The following is a 15,748-nucleotide window of genomic DNA, read 5'->3' on the forward strand; positions in this document are numbered from 1 at the left end:
TTGATTGGGTCTCATCCAACCCATCTGAAGCCCAGCGTTCTTGCAGCGAAACATTAAGGTGTATCTCTATAGAATCATTGGGTCCCTGTAAGAAAGCAAAAGGGGAAAAACATGTAAAAGACATCATGAAAGAATGAGCAACACACAAATCACGCCGGGACCAGCCAAGATACGGAAAAATAGGGGAGAAAAAGATATCACAAGGGAAAAAAAAATGTGCATCATGCCGATACAAGACAAAACACGCAATGCCTCCTTGCACTGTTCTACATCTGTCGCAATCCCTCTGCCAACCGCCGCTTTCCAATCTCCCAGGCGTTGAGGAGACCTTGTTCCGAGAGATCGATACTCTTGAGATTGGGCGCATCGGGCGCAGGAGGACGGCTCACGCGAGAGGCGATAAGGACAGGGTCTGTCTCCAGAATGATTCCGTCGTCAATAATCTCATCAACAGCCAAAGCGACCAGGTCGTAGTTCTCAACGATTGTGCGCTTGTCGGTGGCGCCCCTAAAAGCAAGTCAGTTACGTACTGCATTTGCCGAAAATCAATATAGGTCGTACTTGAATAAGATCCCCAGAGCATCCCTCAATGACAAAACAACGTTGTAAAGCAAGACTTCATTCTCGTCGGCACCTCCCACCACATAGACCATCACATCGCTCTCCATCTTGAACACCACAATTCGGTTGTCATACAGGATCACGTCGCTCGTCTGCTTATTCGTCTTCTCAAGGAGACCTTTCTCAAAGGCCTTCTGTTCTTTGACGGTCGGATAGGGGTTTGCGCCGGGGTAATCAGTCGAATTGGGAGCAGTGCCGGCTGGGGGATGAGGTGCTGAGTAGTACTTGGCGAAGATGCGAGAGCCATCGTCGGCCGACATAAGAATGACGGCGTTGACGGAAAAAAGAGATAAAGAGCCAGGCATAATGGGCAACTGCTCTATAGGAAATGACAGAGTTCGTTGTGAGCGGCTGGGGGAGAATTGCAGACCGGAGGACTATTTACTCTCTACGTTGAAAGTTCGGGTGATGATGAAAAGGACACGAATGTGCGTGGCGTTTGGGTCACCAACCCGTGGAGTTTTCACGCGAGTGTCTCTGTGTTTTCTGCTATCCCTGATTAGGAATAGTGTCATATATTACACAGCATACACTGTACTAGTTATACCAACTCAAGAATATCCGCATGGCATGTACATAAGAATCGGCGATAAAAGGACCAGTATTTCCTTCTTTGCTTCTCTTTTTTTTTGTTTTTAGGATACCAGTTGCTTATATAAAACACTTTGACCCTAGACTTAACTCATCAGTTTCTTTGTTTTCCCAGTATGCCTCCGAAACATTCGATGAAGCGCACAGGTGATTTCGATCGGAACAATTTTGTTTAACCGGATGCGCCAGTTAAGTGCATTTACTGATACCACAAGGAGACATCTAAATTAGATAAGACATGATTTTGCAAAAGTACTTGTTCATTATATTCCCTCCTAAATGCTTCGTCCGTTATTGTTAAATCACTATTATAGGTCTGCGATGCAGCTTAAGCCAATATATATTACATACCTAGAAAGCCTGAGGATTCCATTTAAATTTTTGCAACATCAACACACCTAACTTGTGTTGAGGTGAGCGACCTGACCCGATCGAGTGATGTCAATGCTTAATATTCAAACTCGTACTCCAGGAGCCGGGGTAGTGATCGGGACCCAAAAACGCCTTAGAACTACCTGCAATTCCAAGAGCAAGCCTCATAATTCCGCGATAAATCAACTTCTTAAAGCCTGTCAAATTGGCATTCTCCGACCTGCGTCCTTTTTCTGTTCTTCTCTGGACGTAGTCTCTTCATCCATAATCAGTATTATCATTGACTTGTCTCGCACCTTGTCTTCTCATCTTCTGTTCTTCTGTTTGGGCCTTTGCTTACTGCGCCCTATTTGCTCCCTCTTTCTATGATGTAAGCGATTATTGTATTTTGATGCGCTTTGTTCCCGAATGATAGAGATCAGGCCTTTCGTTAAATGATGATAATGATGATGATGAAGAAGAATAATTTATTTGCCTCATGTAGCTCGCTTCTAAATACACGCTGCTATGCGGGAGTGTTGTCAGGCTTGCCTGCAGAGGGAAATGGATGTCAGAGCCCATACAACTCTTTCTGAGAGCCCAAAGATCAATAAAACGACGTGATTTCAATGATATAATAGGAAAGATCTAATCTTTCTAAAATCTATGAATAAAATTATATATTTATATATGTGTGTGTGAAGTTGCGCAACGGGTTGGTATAGCAAGCTTAAGTAAATATATCATTATTCTGATACATTGTCTAGCAAGTATGCATTATACATACTATATAGGTATTAGTAGAAAACAACACTCTATGCTATTTATTAAACATATTAATATTGGCTTTATTGGGTCTGGGGTGAGTGCAGAATAAGTCTCCAAATTGGACGAATGAATATGGACCTCTCCTAGGTAGTTCTATTTGTAGCATTGTTGACCATCTCACCGTAGAGTATGAGATAGACAGGCCAATCATCAGTCATATTCTTCATGATACTAAAACGGCCAGAACTAATCCATAGACGTAAAGCCATCCTCATCCTGGCTTGATCCAAACTACCCTTTCTTCAGCTGCCTGTTGGTCTCCGCATGATTTATGCCCGACCCATCCATCTTCTCCCAAGCCGTCCAGGAGAGACCGCCAATTATTAACATTGTCGCTTTAAACCACATATCTTCGACATCATAGAAATCCTCGATTTCTTTCTTATAGAAAGAAATTGGGCAATCGTTTCCTTCTAGGTTGCTGCTAACTAACTCCTCCCAATGCTCTGCAAGTCTAATAAGTGATCCTTTCAATGCAATCACGTTGCCGCTCCACTCCCGGCAAGCTCTGTATACTGCATGTTGTCGAAGTGTCAGAAGAGCACGCCGAAGTGTGTCAAGCTGGGTATTTTTGTCCCCACTGTTGAAGGCCATGTACAAGGTCTGTTCATCTGTCTCCACGTCTTCAGGCAGAATGTGAGGTGACATCAAATTGTACCTCTTTAATAGACTGAGATAGACCGGAGGAGAAATTTCCCCTTTGACAATATTGTAATGGGAAACTCATTCCATAGTGATTCACCGTATTTCCTGATCCATTCCAGCTCCCGTTGACCCACGGAACGAACATAGCTTGGATGGTCTTTCACTATGCATGGCCAAAATACCACTTGTCAACTAGGAAGAATAAAATAAGAGACTAACAAGGTCCGCATACCAGGTCAAGTAGAGTGCGCTTACCTCTCCAGAAGGTGAAATGAGCAGAAGCCTATACAAAACCGACTTTCATCATCTTCATGCGGCATTCCATAATGGTCAGCTGTGATGTGGAGGCAAGCAGTTACTATAGTAGAGGCTGCTATAAGAGCCAAAAGGGCCGAGAAAACCTTTCGTTCGATATTGACGAAACTGGTCTCCAGACGGACTCTTTCCTTTGGAGTAAGTTCAAACCAACGACGATCCAGTTGCTGCCCAGAAGTTTTCTCAATCAATATGTATTCGGTTCCCACAACATTGTCACTATTTGAAGAATAAGTATAAACCCGTGGCTACAGGTATACCTTTCGAACGTAGAAATTCAAGCGTTGCAACTTCACTTTCAGTTCCCAATTTTTTCAGGACTGTGAGCGAATATAGAACCTTGACTATAACCTCATAGCCATCGTCCATGTGAAGAACAAACGCTCTGTTGAAACCACCCTCTGCAAGTTCCCCTGTGTTAACTACTCGTTTCCTACCAATGGTACTCACGGCGATTATTTCCAGCGCCTTGACGTTGAATTGGACATATCTCTCTCCAAGGCGACGCGTCTCACTGTATAAGTAGCAGCTTCCGGAAGTGTAAGAAAAGAGATCCTGCTTTGATGCAGAGTCATCGGATGCAGCGGACAGCTGCCTTGACAAGCTGAGTGATGGGATATAGAGGCCTCTTCCCGGGAGCCCCCCGGGGGCTTAGAACATGGGTTAATGATAGGCTAGATTTAGAGAATAGCGTATGGTGGTAAGTGATGGAAAGCTTTTTTGGACAACAGCTGCCAGCATAACAAACCCTTAGCAATAAAATGACCCTGTAGGTTAGGTGGCGCCTGGCCATATTGAGGTTGATAACAGGTAATTATAGTATGCAGCTATATGGAGCCATCTAAATCTTCTTGTCTGAAATAAGATTACATTCTTTGATACTATTTCCCAGATTACGATATTTCGTGTAAAAAAAGGAGCCCACCTTTAGTATCCAGGAGGGATAACAACGATCACATCGACCATGTAAGATGGTAGGCTTAATTACCACTCTAGGGTCGGGTTGATAGAAAAAGTAGTTGCACTTGGAAGATCATTTAGTATACACATTCAAGCCCAAATCCACGACAACCAGAAAGCAACTATTATAGTAATCTATACAGAATGTTATCACTCTATATGGAGTATGTAGGTCATATGTTCATCAACGAGAGGGGGCATCAAAAATGGCCAGTAGATCATCACAATCAGTCTTCAGCATATCTCAACGAAAACCCAAGAATCATCCGGACAGGGGTAACAAAATAAGTTGCCAGTGAAAGTGACCAGCCATTATACGTCATAAAAATCAGCACCATAACGGGTAAGCCAAAAAGGTCCAAGCCCAACTCTATCATGATGTCCAGCAAAAGCCACAGGGTATTCAAACAAGACGGCATCCTAGGTGACTACCATGAACCCCTCGGCAAGCCCACAGAGCTCCAGTAAATGGGACACCTAACAATCGGGAAGATGCATCGAAGAATGGAGAGAAATAAAAACAGTCAAAGAAAGAGAAGAGAGCATGGACACGAAAGAAAGTGATCAACCCTGAGTGGCTTCACTCGAAGTTGGTCGGTTGAACCAAGGAATCCAGCTTGCTCGGTTTGCTCTCTTCCGGGCAGCCTCTTCTTCTTCGGCGGCTGCTTTGGTTTCGCTGACCAGCCGCAGAGGACGAAGCTTGCTCTGGGTCATGACCGCTCCAGTATAGTTGGTCATTCCGGAACTAGAGCGAGGCGAGCTGGATGTCGCTCCCGTTGAAGCGGTATCGGCAATTGGGTCACTTGTGACACTATCCGAGCTGCTGAGTCGGCTGTGTTCAGGCTGGCTGGATAAGGATGGGGCGCGGCCACTGCCGGACATATAACTAGCCCCGGAGAAAGCACTCTGACGAGATCCAGGGCCCATCAGAGTGGGACTGATGGGACCGCCAGAGTTGCGTCCACGGTACATTTGGCCGACAACCGCTGCCGCTCCAATATCGGTCTGTTCAGATCTCGTCCTGCGATGACCAGCTCGCACCGAGCTGGCGCGACTTAATGGGATACTCGGGGCAGTACTCGGATTCTCGTGAGCGGTTGGCGGAGCAACAGATGCGCCCGCGGACGTAGGCGGCGGCATTAAGCTGGTAGGACGAGGTCGCTGGGGACGATTACCTGGCCCCGCGACAACAGACTTTGCCCTCTGCAGGAAGGTCTGCTGGGAGGATTCATCTTTCTCTGGAGGAGTTGGCGGAAGGTCCTTGTTACTGCCCACAGGCTGCGGTTTAGTCGCCGCCGGGGGATCATTTTCGTTTTTGTCCAAGATGGTTTCAAATCCTTCATGCTGCAGGACGCGACTGATGATGCGTTCGATGTAGAGAGTCAAGGCTTTATTCTGGTCTTTCAACGTCTTGATCTCCGCTTCGAGTTTGCGGTTGTCATCTGTTTCCGCCCTTGCGTCCACGGACTCTAGCTCATCAGCCAGCGAACCTAACCCACTGCTGGACTCTTTGCCTTCCGAGGCGTCGGGATTCACTTCGCGCATGAAGTCGCCTTTGGTGAAGTCACCGTTCAATGTTCTCTCACTGAGAAGTAGCTGGTAACTTTCATTGTCTTCCATCAAACGAGCGTTGGCCATACGAGCCTCAAGCAGTTCTTTCTCCAGCTCCCTTCGTCGGCCGCCACCTTTGTTTTCCATCTCCACCAGTTTGATCTGAGATTCCGCAAGCTCCAGCCGAAGCGACTCAATCAGTTTATCCTTCTGCAAAAGTAGCTTCGAGTTATTCCGAGATGGGCTTCGCTCGATCTGGGATGAAGGTGCAAATTGTCCATCCACCTCAGGGGAAGATCGATTGCGGAAACTGGCTAAGGACAAGTTAGCAGCGGCGACTAACTATAGGAGACAACAAAGAAATATACTTACAAGAGCGGGAAACGTTCTTGTCGCCATCGGCGTTGAATCTCATATCCTTCTGGGACAGAGACTCCTTCAAACGTTGGATGGTGGCCTGCATCTCCTCTTCCCGGCTCGCCTGTTGCTCCTTCTCCTGCAACATAGCGTTCCGCTCTAGCTCATGAGCCTGCTCCAGATCACGGATCTGCCGAACATGTTCACGAATTTCACTGTTCAATGCTTCAATTTTGCTATCCTTCTCATGGGCATGATCTTCCAACTTGCCCTGCTCACTGACGGTTTCATCCAGGCGCATCTGCAAAACCCCGAGTTGCTTGCGGTACTGTTCTGAGGCGGACTCGGCCTTCTGTAGCTGCTCCTTTAGATCTTCAATGAGGGCGGCATTCTGAGCCCGTGCTTCTTCTTCGGAGGGATCGGGGGAGACTTTGGGGACATTAGACATGCTGAGATTGGAGCGACCGGGCTTTCTGGCTGCAGCACGTGCTGAGACCGGAGTCGAGCCTCGTAGAGATGGGGAGCGAGACAAGCCATTCGCCGCACTGGGAGAGCGGGAATGGTTTCTCGACGGCGTCCCATTTACCGTGGCAGTATCTGCATTCGAAGATTTGTTCGAGTTGCCCGGGGTTCCAGGCTTGCGAGGAGTCGCAGACATGGTCACCGGCAACAATAAAGCAAGACGTGCGTAGCTTGCAAGAGACACAAAGCGATCTCGAAATAGGGGGAAGGATCTCTGAAGTCGGGGTGCGATAAAAGTGCGATGAAACGGCCGGGAAATTAACTGATAAATTTAAGGAACGTCCGACGCATATAGTACGAAGTCGTTAGTAGCGGTCAAACAGCGGACACTACTACCGTAGTGGGGGAAAGTTTAGAAGAGAATAGGTTAGTTAGCTAGCTGGCGGACGAAGACAAATAAGTAGACCAGATCAGACTAGCCACGCCACAAAGGATCTCGACCAGAGCAACCGGCAAGGACGACAAGAAAGCAGAATAAAAACAAATAGTAGGAAACGATGCAGTAACAAGTGAGGGATACAATTCCGACCACCATGAGGACGTTAACCTGGGGGTGGGCTTCTTATTAGGTATATTATTACCGTGCCATTCCCCACCTGAGGTGGAAAATCCGTATGGAAACGGCACTATTACGCCCGTTGCTCTGGGAATTTCCCAAGCCGAACTGCGCTAGCATTAAGGCAAACAACATGCGTCCAATGCACTCACTACTCTATTTCTAAACCAAATCATGCAGGTTGAACTCCCGAGTACGAACGGTCCTTCGTGTTTAAATCATGGGGGCTGAAGGCTCTTGTAAACTTTGAGAATCGGCCCCTCTATCGGAGAATATCCCGCCTCTGATTAAATGTACAGCTGCCACGGACACACTTTAAGGAGCTCAAGAAGCCACAGTATTTACTTGGAGGTTAGGATAAGTGATATATATAGCACTGCAGGATAGACCTCCTTTCATGCTTCCTTGCGGCATGCAGGATCTCGCCATCTGTCAGCCCGAGACATAGGTAAGAACAGAAATTAACTGGAAGGCTGTTCAATCACGGATTTGCCTCTTCGTAATGGATACCAGATAAACCTGAAACTGCACCACGTCTGCGATAGTCTAACGATACTTGAGATTATTTTTTTCGGGGAATCCTGGGTCCAATGCATCAACTTGAGGTGCTGCGCATAAGGGAAGGTTGGTACTGTACACTGCCCAAGGCTGGATCGATGTAAAACTTTGGTAAAAATACACCATCAAGGCCCGATGATGTGGCTGATGAGGTAACTGCTTAGGTAATATAAACATACCGGAAACAGATCAAGTGATGATTCAGCATATTCACGGATAAAAGGCGGACCGACACTAGCTCGGCCCACAAACGAATTTACAGCAAAAGATCACCGGAATTTTCTTAACCATCCTCATCACGGCCGGAGCGCGAATTTTACACTACATCCTCGCCTTTTTATCCCGAAGAACTTTAGGTTCAACCTAGCGCAGAGATGGCCCCTAAGAACAAGAAGACTGGTGATACCATCAACTCGCGCCTGGCGCTTGTGATGAAGTCCGGAAAGGGTGCGCTGATATATATCTTTTTTTGGTATATGGAAGGACACTAACATATTGCTTCTCCAGTCACCCTTGGCTATAAGTCTACTATCAAGACCCTTCGTGTGAGTATTTCTCTTGCAATAAACGACCTGCAAAAGGAATAAGCGAGCGATTTGCTGATCTTCATACTTGAAAAGTCCGGCAAGGCCAAGCTTGTCATCATTGCTGCCAACACCCCCCCTCTCCGCAAGAGTGAGCTCGAGTACTATGCCATGCTCGCCAAGGCTCCCGTTCACCACTTCTCTGGCAACAACGTAAGTGACTCCGAATGCGTATTCTTCTCCCCTCACTCGCGGCGACCTCCCAGGGAGGGGGGTTGCTCGGGGAGCCACCCTGAGAAGAAGCCGCATCTATAGGCTTTGGAGGGTCATGATAGCTAACTTCTGTCCGTAATCAGATTGAACTGGGAACCGCCTGCGGTAAGCTGTTCCGCTGCTCCACCATGACCGTCTTGGATGCTGGTGACTCGGACATTCTTAACACCCAGTAAGGGTGTAAGGGACGACAAAATTCTGCTATGTCCGCATGAAAAAATGCCCTGATGTATACATACAGTAGGGTATATGATATGTTAGATAATGCAAGAAAATTTCCGTCTCTTAGTATGGGTATCTGAATACACTTCTGGGTGAATATACTGTAGTAATATATGTAGTTGACATGGTAGAGTGATGCGATCGGGGTAACAGACGCAAGACATCCTCAGCCTTAGGCTATTCATATCTTGACCGAACGGGTTATAATTGCACCGTTTCCCTGCTATCAGAAACAAGATCACAGCATTACCTAGAAGAATTTATTACCAATACTAACCCGTACGGTAATGCTGATGATCTGACAAATCCACGACGCAGACGGCAGTTGGTGATTGGTGCAGAGGCTAGGGCTTAGGGCTTTTGCCACTCGTTAGCGGGCGTTGCTTGGAAATCAACGTCGAAAGTGCCCGCGCCCAAAGAATCCCTTCCCTTTTGACTCTCGACACCACCCTTTTTTCGACAACCCCATCGTTCGCAGGAAGTGCAGCCAGGTCATTTCCAGCTGTCAAAATGGCACGTCGCCCCGCGAGATGTTACCGCTACTGCAAGAACAAGGTGCGTGCGATCGTTGGATACGGCTTTTTTATTTTTCATCCCATACTTTCTGTTCTGTGGATTTGGATATCGGGATCTCGCTTGTGGGGAGCTCGACCACGTCTGAATAAAGCAGGCCACCAAAGAATAGCGAGGATCATGTGGTGATCAGTTGATCTGCTTGTGTTGGATGGATATTTTTTTTTTTTTTTACTGTATTTGATTGATGGGCTGACATTATGCCTCTTACAGCCTTACCCTAAGTCCCGGTTTAACCGTGGTGTTCCCGACCCCAAGATTCGTATCTTCGATCTGGGACGTAAGAAGGCCAATGTCGATGACTTCCCTCTGTGTGTGCACTTGGTCTCCAACGAGTACGAGCAGCTCTCCTCTGAGGCTCTCGAAGCCGCCCGTATTTGTGCCAACAAGTATGTCGATCCCCTCAGAACACGGATTGCGTCGCAGAAGCAGGAATCCGGCTTGAAATGAATTGAAAAGCTAACCGGAGTTTCTCGTTAGGTACCTCGTCAAGATCACCGGTAAGGAAGGTTTCCACCTTCGTGTCCGTGTGCACCCCTTCCACGTCATCCGTATCAACAAGATGTTGTCGTGCGCCGGAGCCGATCGTCTCCAGACCGGTATGCGTGGTGCCTTCGGTAAGCCCCAGGGTACCGTTGCTCGTGTGAACATTGGCCAGATCATCCTGTCCGTCCGCACCCGTGACGCCAACCGTGCTGCCGCCATCGAGGCTCTCCGCCGTTCCATGTACAAGTTCCCTGGTCGCCAAAAGATCATTGTCTCCAAGAACTGGGGCTTCACCCCCGTTCGCCGCGAGGAGTACGTCCAGCTCCGCCAGGAGGGCAAGCTCAAGCAGGATGGTGCCTACGTGCAGTTCCTGCGTGGCCACGGTCTCATTGAGCAGAACATGAAGCGATTCCCCGAAGCGTATGAGAACTTCTCTCAGGCGTAAATGGCATGATTAGCGTTAGGACGTGAAAACAAAAAAGACATTTCGAGATCTTTCATATCCCATCCTGTTTCCCACGACTGTTTTGTTTTTCGCTATGATGTGTCATTTAGTGTCCTCACGCAGGCGGAGTTGAATATCATGGATTTCCTCGTCTTCTGCGTGCCACTCCGTACTGTAAAAGTAGGATATAGGCCCGATATTCGATTCTAGATCTTATCTGCCAGGTTCAGTAATCTGCTCGAAGAATGTACCTGATAGAAAGGTCCCCATGTATTCTACTAATGTCTTAGTATTCAACTAAGATAAATATCTAATGGACACGTACAGGTCCATGTCTTTCATCACCATTGCTATTGTGTGACTCCACTTCGTGTTAGAAAATGACCGACAATGAGCATGGATGGACCTGAGCTTCTTAGTTTCTTACCAGTCATACACTGCTATGTCATATGCACTACAATGTTTAGTAGTTCGGTATATGGTAGCCTAACAGGTGGAGGCTCCGATTTACCTTGGTGATAGCTTTAATCCTTGTATTTCCTGGCACTTGCTACTGTAGACCCAATGAACTAGCAATGCTGAAAGGGAAGAACCGCTCATTCATTGTTGAAATTGCCATTCCTTTCAGATAAGCATCCCAGGCCAACACATTCGAGAATACCCAAGAGTATCCAAGGCCATCAGGAGACTGTCATCCAACTGTCCATCAGACAATACACCACTATTGAGCAGCCTGATGGGGTGGTCCCCGAGAATGCAATCACAATCATCGGAGTCCCAGGGAACGCATCTCCAAAGGAAATCTACGAACCGCTCTGGGAAGAACTCTACCGTCAATTAAGGAAACAGGGGGTTCCGCTGCGGGCTATTTGGGTCGCTTATTCTGCGAATCAGGGTGTAGGTGGTGTTTTGAATGAGGGGGTTCAGGGAGATCAGGGTATATGCACATACATATATGCATAGAGAGTGCTGTGTACTGCTGACTGACTGACTGGATGAATAAATAGTCAGTTAGAATGACCATTCGCGCGATCTTCTACACATGGTCAATCATTTTCGTGATCGGATTCCCCGTCCGATCATCGGCGTGGCGCATAGTATGGGGTGTGTACAACTGTGGGTTGATATTTCTGCGAAAGTGACTAGGCAGTTCTGTGTGCTATTCAGTTGGACTAGTATAAAATAGAGTCAACCTCTCCATAATTCATCCACGATTACTATCCACCCTAATCCTCTTCGAACCGGTGATCCTCTCTGCAGCATTCGACGGCCCCAACCCATCCATGATATCCAGTTGCCGTCGAGACATCTGGGACTCGCACGCCCAAGCGACCAACTCACTCAACAAGAGTATCCTCACCTGGGATGCACGAGTCCGAGATCGATAACTACGATATGGACTTCGCGATGTTCCCACGCGTCTGTACAATCCGTCGAAAGATCCCACGTTATCCTCAACAGCCGTGACGCTAACCACAACCAAGCACCAGGAAGCGTGGAACTATTCCACCCCGAAACTCGGACCAGAGGACCTCGATCGACTCCTCCTCGCGGACTGGGATGTGCAGCGCGAACAACCGTATCTCTTTTCGAGAACGGAGTGCTGGGCCGCAATTCGGAATCTACCGTTCCTACGACCGAGCGTGTTCTGGGTGTTTGGTGGACGGAGTTTTTTCTCGCCCGGTGAGGCGCAGGATACGAAGATAAGGGAGTCGGGGGTCGGGGTCGGAGGGAACGGTGGAGTAGATAAGGGTATGGTTGAGAAGGCTGTGTTGTCGGAGGGGGGGCATAATGTGGTGTGTGTTTGAGAGGGTGGACTGGTGTGCTAAGGTCGGCGGGGATTGGGTTCAGAGATGGTTTCGACGTTGGTTGGAGGATGAGCGGTTTTGGAGGGGATATAAGAGTCGACATTCCGATGCGGAGGGAATTAGGATGTCCGAGGAGGCGTTTCGAGTTGCTCAGATGCCTGTTGGGACGAACAGGACGGATTGCCCAAGGGGAAACTGTGATCTATCGGACCATTCCATTGATGAAAATTCAAGCACGATACGATCCACAGTGAAGAGAGGAGTCAAGGGCTATGAGGATGAAAATAGTCAAAGACATTTATTGTTTCAGAAATATCCTGTATATGTATGTATATCAAGACTATCAAAATCTGAACCGAGAAGAGTGTGACAATAATCACAACCGAATACAAGATAGAAGACGATCATGCTGTAGTAAGTAACACCAGAGACTCCTTGTCTGGCGAGGACAGGGTTTATAATTATATACGTTGATGGCCAGCATGCAAACAATATGTATATCCATTGCATAGGCATTAGACGTCCCCCCACGATCCCATTCCGGCCCCAACAGGCGCAATGGCACTTCCACTGTCCACGCTACCGCCGATGTCCCAGTAGTTCCGACTGGAACCAGTGAGAGTTCGGCGGCTCGAAATAGCTGATAGCTTTGCGCTTTGGCTGGCACAGCTGGAGCTAGGACGACGGAATTGTTGACGTAGGAGCGGCGATGACACTCCCACCGCGCCACTGTAGCTTGTGGAGTACTGGGATTGACGCCGGATCTGTGCCTGTGAGCGCGAGTGTGCCCGTGCAACGAGCGGATGGTGCTGCCGGATGATCGCCGCGCGAAGGGAAGCATCCTGCGACGGTCGACGCGGGACAGCGTGGTGCATATCGGCATTGCTGTTCCGACGGCTAAAGCGGCTCCGGAGATAGCGGAAGACCATCATCACATCGAGTTCGCGCTCCCAGTACTCCTTCTCTTGTTGAATGCGTGCCGACTCGGACAACGGGTCCGCACCAGAGTTGCTAGCGAGCCGGCTCGGGCCATCTTCCTCAATACCCCACTGGGCAGCATGCTCCCGACCGCTGGGTTCCCGAAGAGTGGGAGAGAACTGGGGCGATAGCACCGAATCACGGTCATTGGTGGAAACTGTTGAAGCTGGTAGGTCCGCCGATGCCGACTGAGGTTGTGCACTGCCCTCTTCCAGCAGGCGTCCGAGAGGCATCCCAGCGTATTGGCCGGGGATCTCTTGGGACAGGGTCAGGTAGGTTGTAAAAGCACCGGGGTGTTCACACAGCTGGTGGACTAGGACTCCCAGTTCGTGTGCAATGCGTTGGAGGAGCTTGGATTGCCACAGGCCGTGGTCATCAGGTACAGAGTCCAGCTCCCTTTTCAGCGTCTCGTCCATACTCGTGGCGGGATCTGTTCCGGCCGACGTCGGCTTCTCTTCATTCTCGATGGGCAGAGACTCTCCGAAGAGGACGGACAGTAACGAATCATCAATGCCGATCAAGTCCCGAATGACCTTCCGGGTGATACGGCGCCAGAGAGACTCGTCCTCGCGGTCGTCCAATTCTACCGACGGCGAAATACACTCCTTGGGCGTCTCCGGGACGCCTTCCTGCACACCTGGTGCTTCACTTTGGGGAACAGCCTGATCACTCATGTAGCTCACGCGGCTGTTACGGCGCCTACGCGTCTCTCTCTCGATTTCCTGCAAGAGGGCCCGGCTCTGGTCCATTCTCCACTTTTCAATCCGTTGCCATCGTTCGCGCTCAACGTCGATCTGTTCCTCATTTGCGATAGAGTCCAAATGCCGCTGGACACTCGAACGTCGTCTCGGTGTGAGTTCATGTCTCCGTGAAGGATTGTACTGTTCGTACTGCCATAGCTGTTCCTGCACCACCTGACTCGACGCTTGGAAACTCCCTAACCCGTCATGAGCCGGCAGATGGGCTGGAGCTCCTTGGTCAAGCCTGGCTGCAGACTCCTGATCTATGTTTAAAGACGGGGCTCGAAAAGCGTGTAGGCCATCGTCCAAGCTATCCAGCTCCGTTCCGTCCTCGTCTAAGGGCTCTTCAAGAGCGTCATTCTCCTCCTCCTCCTCCACATCATCATTGTCCTGATCCCACGCCGACCGGGTCGGCGTACCGAAGGAGCCAAAATCACTGAGACGAGAGACCCCCGCTGTCCGTTGGGTACGTTCAGTGGAGGTCGTGTGAGTGCGGGCGGTGGTGGAGGGCTGAGTCGGGGAGAAGAGCACCCATTCGGTGGATTCGTATCCAGGAGGTTGCGAGAGGCTGGATGCAGGGTCTAGCGCAGGAGGTAAAGTGGCGGAGTAGGAGCGTTGACGGCGCGGGGCCTGTGATGGTAAACGAAACGCCATGAGTTGGATGAGAGCGTTGGGTGGTGGTTGGAGCGAGAGATGAGATGGATGATTCGAAAGATAAGAGCGGACTCAGCGATCGCGGTGGATCCTCCCCCGCGTGGGCTGAAAACGGATGGGGAACGGACCCAACAAATGCGGTGAAAAGGGACGAGGCGGGTGAAGAGGGGGACAGCACTGGGACGAATCAAGATCTATTCGCAAGACCCAGAGAAAAGGAAATGGAAACGAAGCCAGGTACAAAGGAGAGATTGGATACGTGGTGGCGATGCGATGCGATGGGATCCAACCAGAGTGCGGCGGGCGGATGAGCTTAGAATGATGAAAATGACGTCCTCCGAAGAACGGAACAAGGCTACTGTAACGAGCTCAAAAAAGTCAAAACATCACGATGACTTTTTGCGACACCCACTGGCTTGGTTGGAACATAAAACCGGCTGAGCAGTACGGAGTAGGATCTGATGATGCGAATCGTCAGCCGACAGTCTGGAACGGCTGATCGACTGGACTTTGATTGATACGGATGGAGATAAAGGGGCCAATAAAATATACGGATACGTACATATATTATGACAAGAACACCCCAAGGGGATTCTCTCGTCAGCTTCTGTCCGTCTGACAGGCCCCTATCCTGCTAGATATATACTCCGAGTATTGAGTATTGAGTATTGAGTAACTTTACGGAGCATGTCGAGAAGAAAGAAGATCCCATCGGATAATGACCCGCCACGTGACCGCTCCTGTTGACGTGTCGGACTGCGTTTCCATCATAAGTTTATGACACGTCATTTGCCAGGAGTTTCAGAGATTCAGATCGATACGTCGGAGTCCGGATTCATATCAGGGAGATCATACGGTTATTCAGGGTCCACTCCCACCGGTCCATCCTGATGATAATCAGCATCAGATATCGTCCTATCCATTAGTCATAATACACTATCCAGAATCCACAGCGACTAAGATAAACCTACCTGTACACGAGCATTCTAAAGTGACCTCCTTTATAGCAACCTTGGGGCATTTTGAACCACCGAGACAGCGCTGTCACCAACGTATCCTTCCCTAACAAGCCCTTGGATGCAATCCTCCATCCAGTTCTGAAAATTCAGCGCCTAGATATTATTACATACAGTTAGACCTGCCCTGTCGATCACAATACCAAGTAAATGTAAATATAAATCCCACATACA

The 15,748-nt window shown here is 48.9% G+C and overlaps 5 protein-coding genes across 5 annotated transcripts; 2 read left to right on the forward strand and 3 right to left on the reverse strand.

The window, feature by feature from the left end:
• Positions 1–266: 266 nt before the first annotated feature.
• RET3 (coatomer subunit zeta) lies at positions 267–926 on the reverse strand (the record flags this gene model as incomplete). Its single annotated transcript, XM_033567818.1, has 2 exons — positions 267–507; positions 562–926. 2 exons carry the CDS (start codon positions 924–926, stop codon positions 267–269), a joined length of 606 nt encoding a protein of 201 aa, XP_033429813.1.
• A 3,949-nt stretch (positions 927–4,875) lies between these two features.
• ATNIH1004_003139 (uncharacterized protein) lies at positions 4,876–6,877 on the reverse strand (the record flags this gene model as incomplete). The annotated part of the gene is made up of 2 exons (XM_033567819.1): positions 4,876–6,176; positions 6,235–6,877. 2 exons carry the CDS (start codon positions 6,875–6,877, stop codon positions 4,876–4,878), a joined length of 1,944 nt encoding a protein of 647 aa, XP_033429814.1.
• Positions 6,878–8,229: 1,352 nt separating this feature from the next.
• Positions 8,230–8,828, forward strand: RPL30 (60S ribosomal protein eL30; the record flags this gene model as incomplete). Its single annotated transcript, XM_033567820.1, has 4 exons — positions 8,230–8,302; positions 8,363–8,400; positions 8,476–8,592; positions 8,736–8,828. The coding sequence occupies 4 exons, from the start codon at positions 8,230–8,232 to the stop codon at positions 8,826–8,828; spliced, it is 321 nt and encodes a 106-aa protein (XP_033429815.1).
• Positions 8,829–11,743: 2,915 nt separating this feature from the next.
• Positions 11,744–12,186, forward strand: ATNIH1004_003141 (uncharacterized protein; the record flags this gene model as incomplete). Its single annotated transcript, XM_033567821.1, has 2 exons — positions 11,744–11,797; positions 11,863–12,186. 2 exons carry the CDS (start codon positions 11,744–11,746, stop codon positions 12,184–12,186), a joined length of 378 nt encoding a protein of 125 aa, XP_033429816.1.
• Positions 12,187–12,701: 515 nt separating this feature from the next.
• Positions 12,702–14,558, reverse strand: ATNIH1004_003142 (uncharacterized protein; the record flags this gene model as incomplete). The annotated part of the gene is made up of 1 exon (XM_033567822.1): positions 12,702–14,558. The coding sequence occupies one exon, from the start codon at positions 14,556–14,558 to the stop codon at positions 12,702–12,704; it is 1,857 nt and encodes a 618-aa protein (XP_033429817.1).
• Between the last annotated feature and the right edge of the window lie 1,190 nt (positions 14,559–15,748).

This window comes from Aspergillus tanneri (genome assembly GCF_003426965.1).
Source record: "Aspergillus tanneri strain NIH1004 chromosome Unknown AapTan_1_pilon_pilon_pilon, whole genome shotgun sequence".
Taxonomy (NCBI): Eukaryota; Fungi; Ascomycota; class Eurotiomycetes; order Eurotiales; family Aspergillaceae; genus Aspergillus; species Aspergillus tanneri.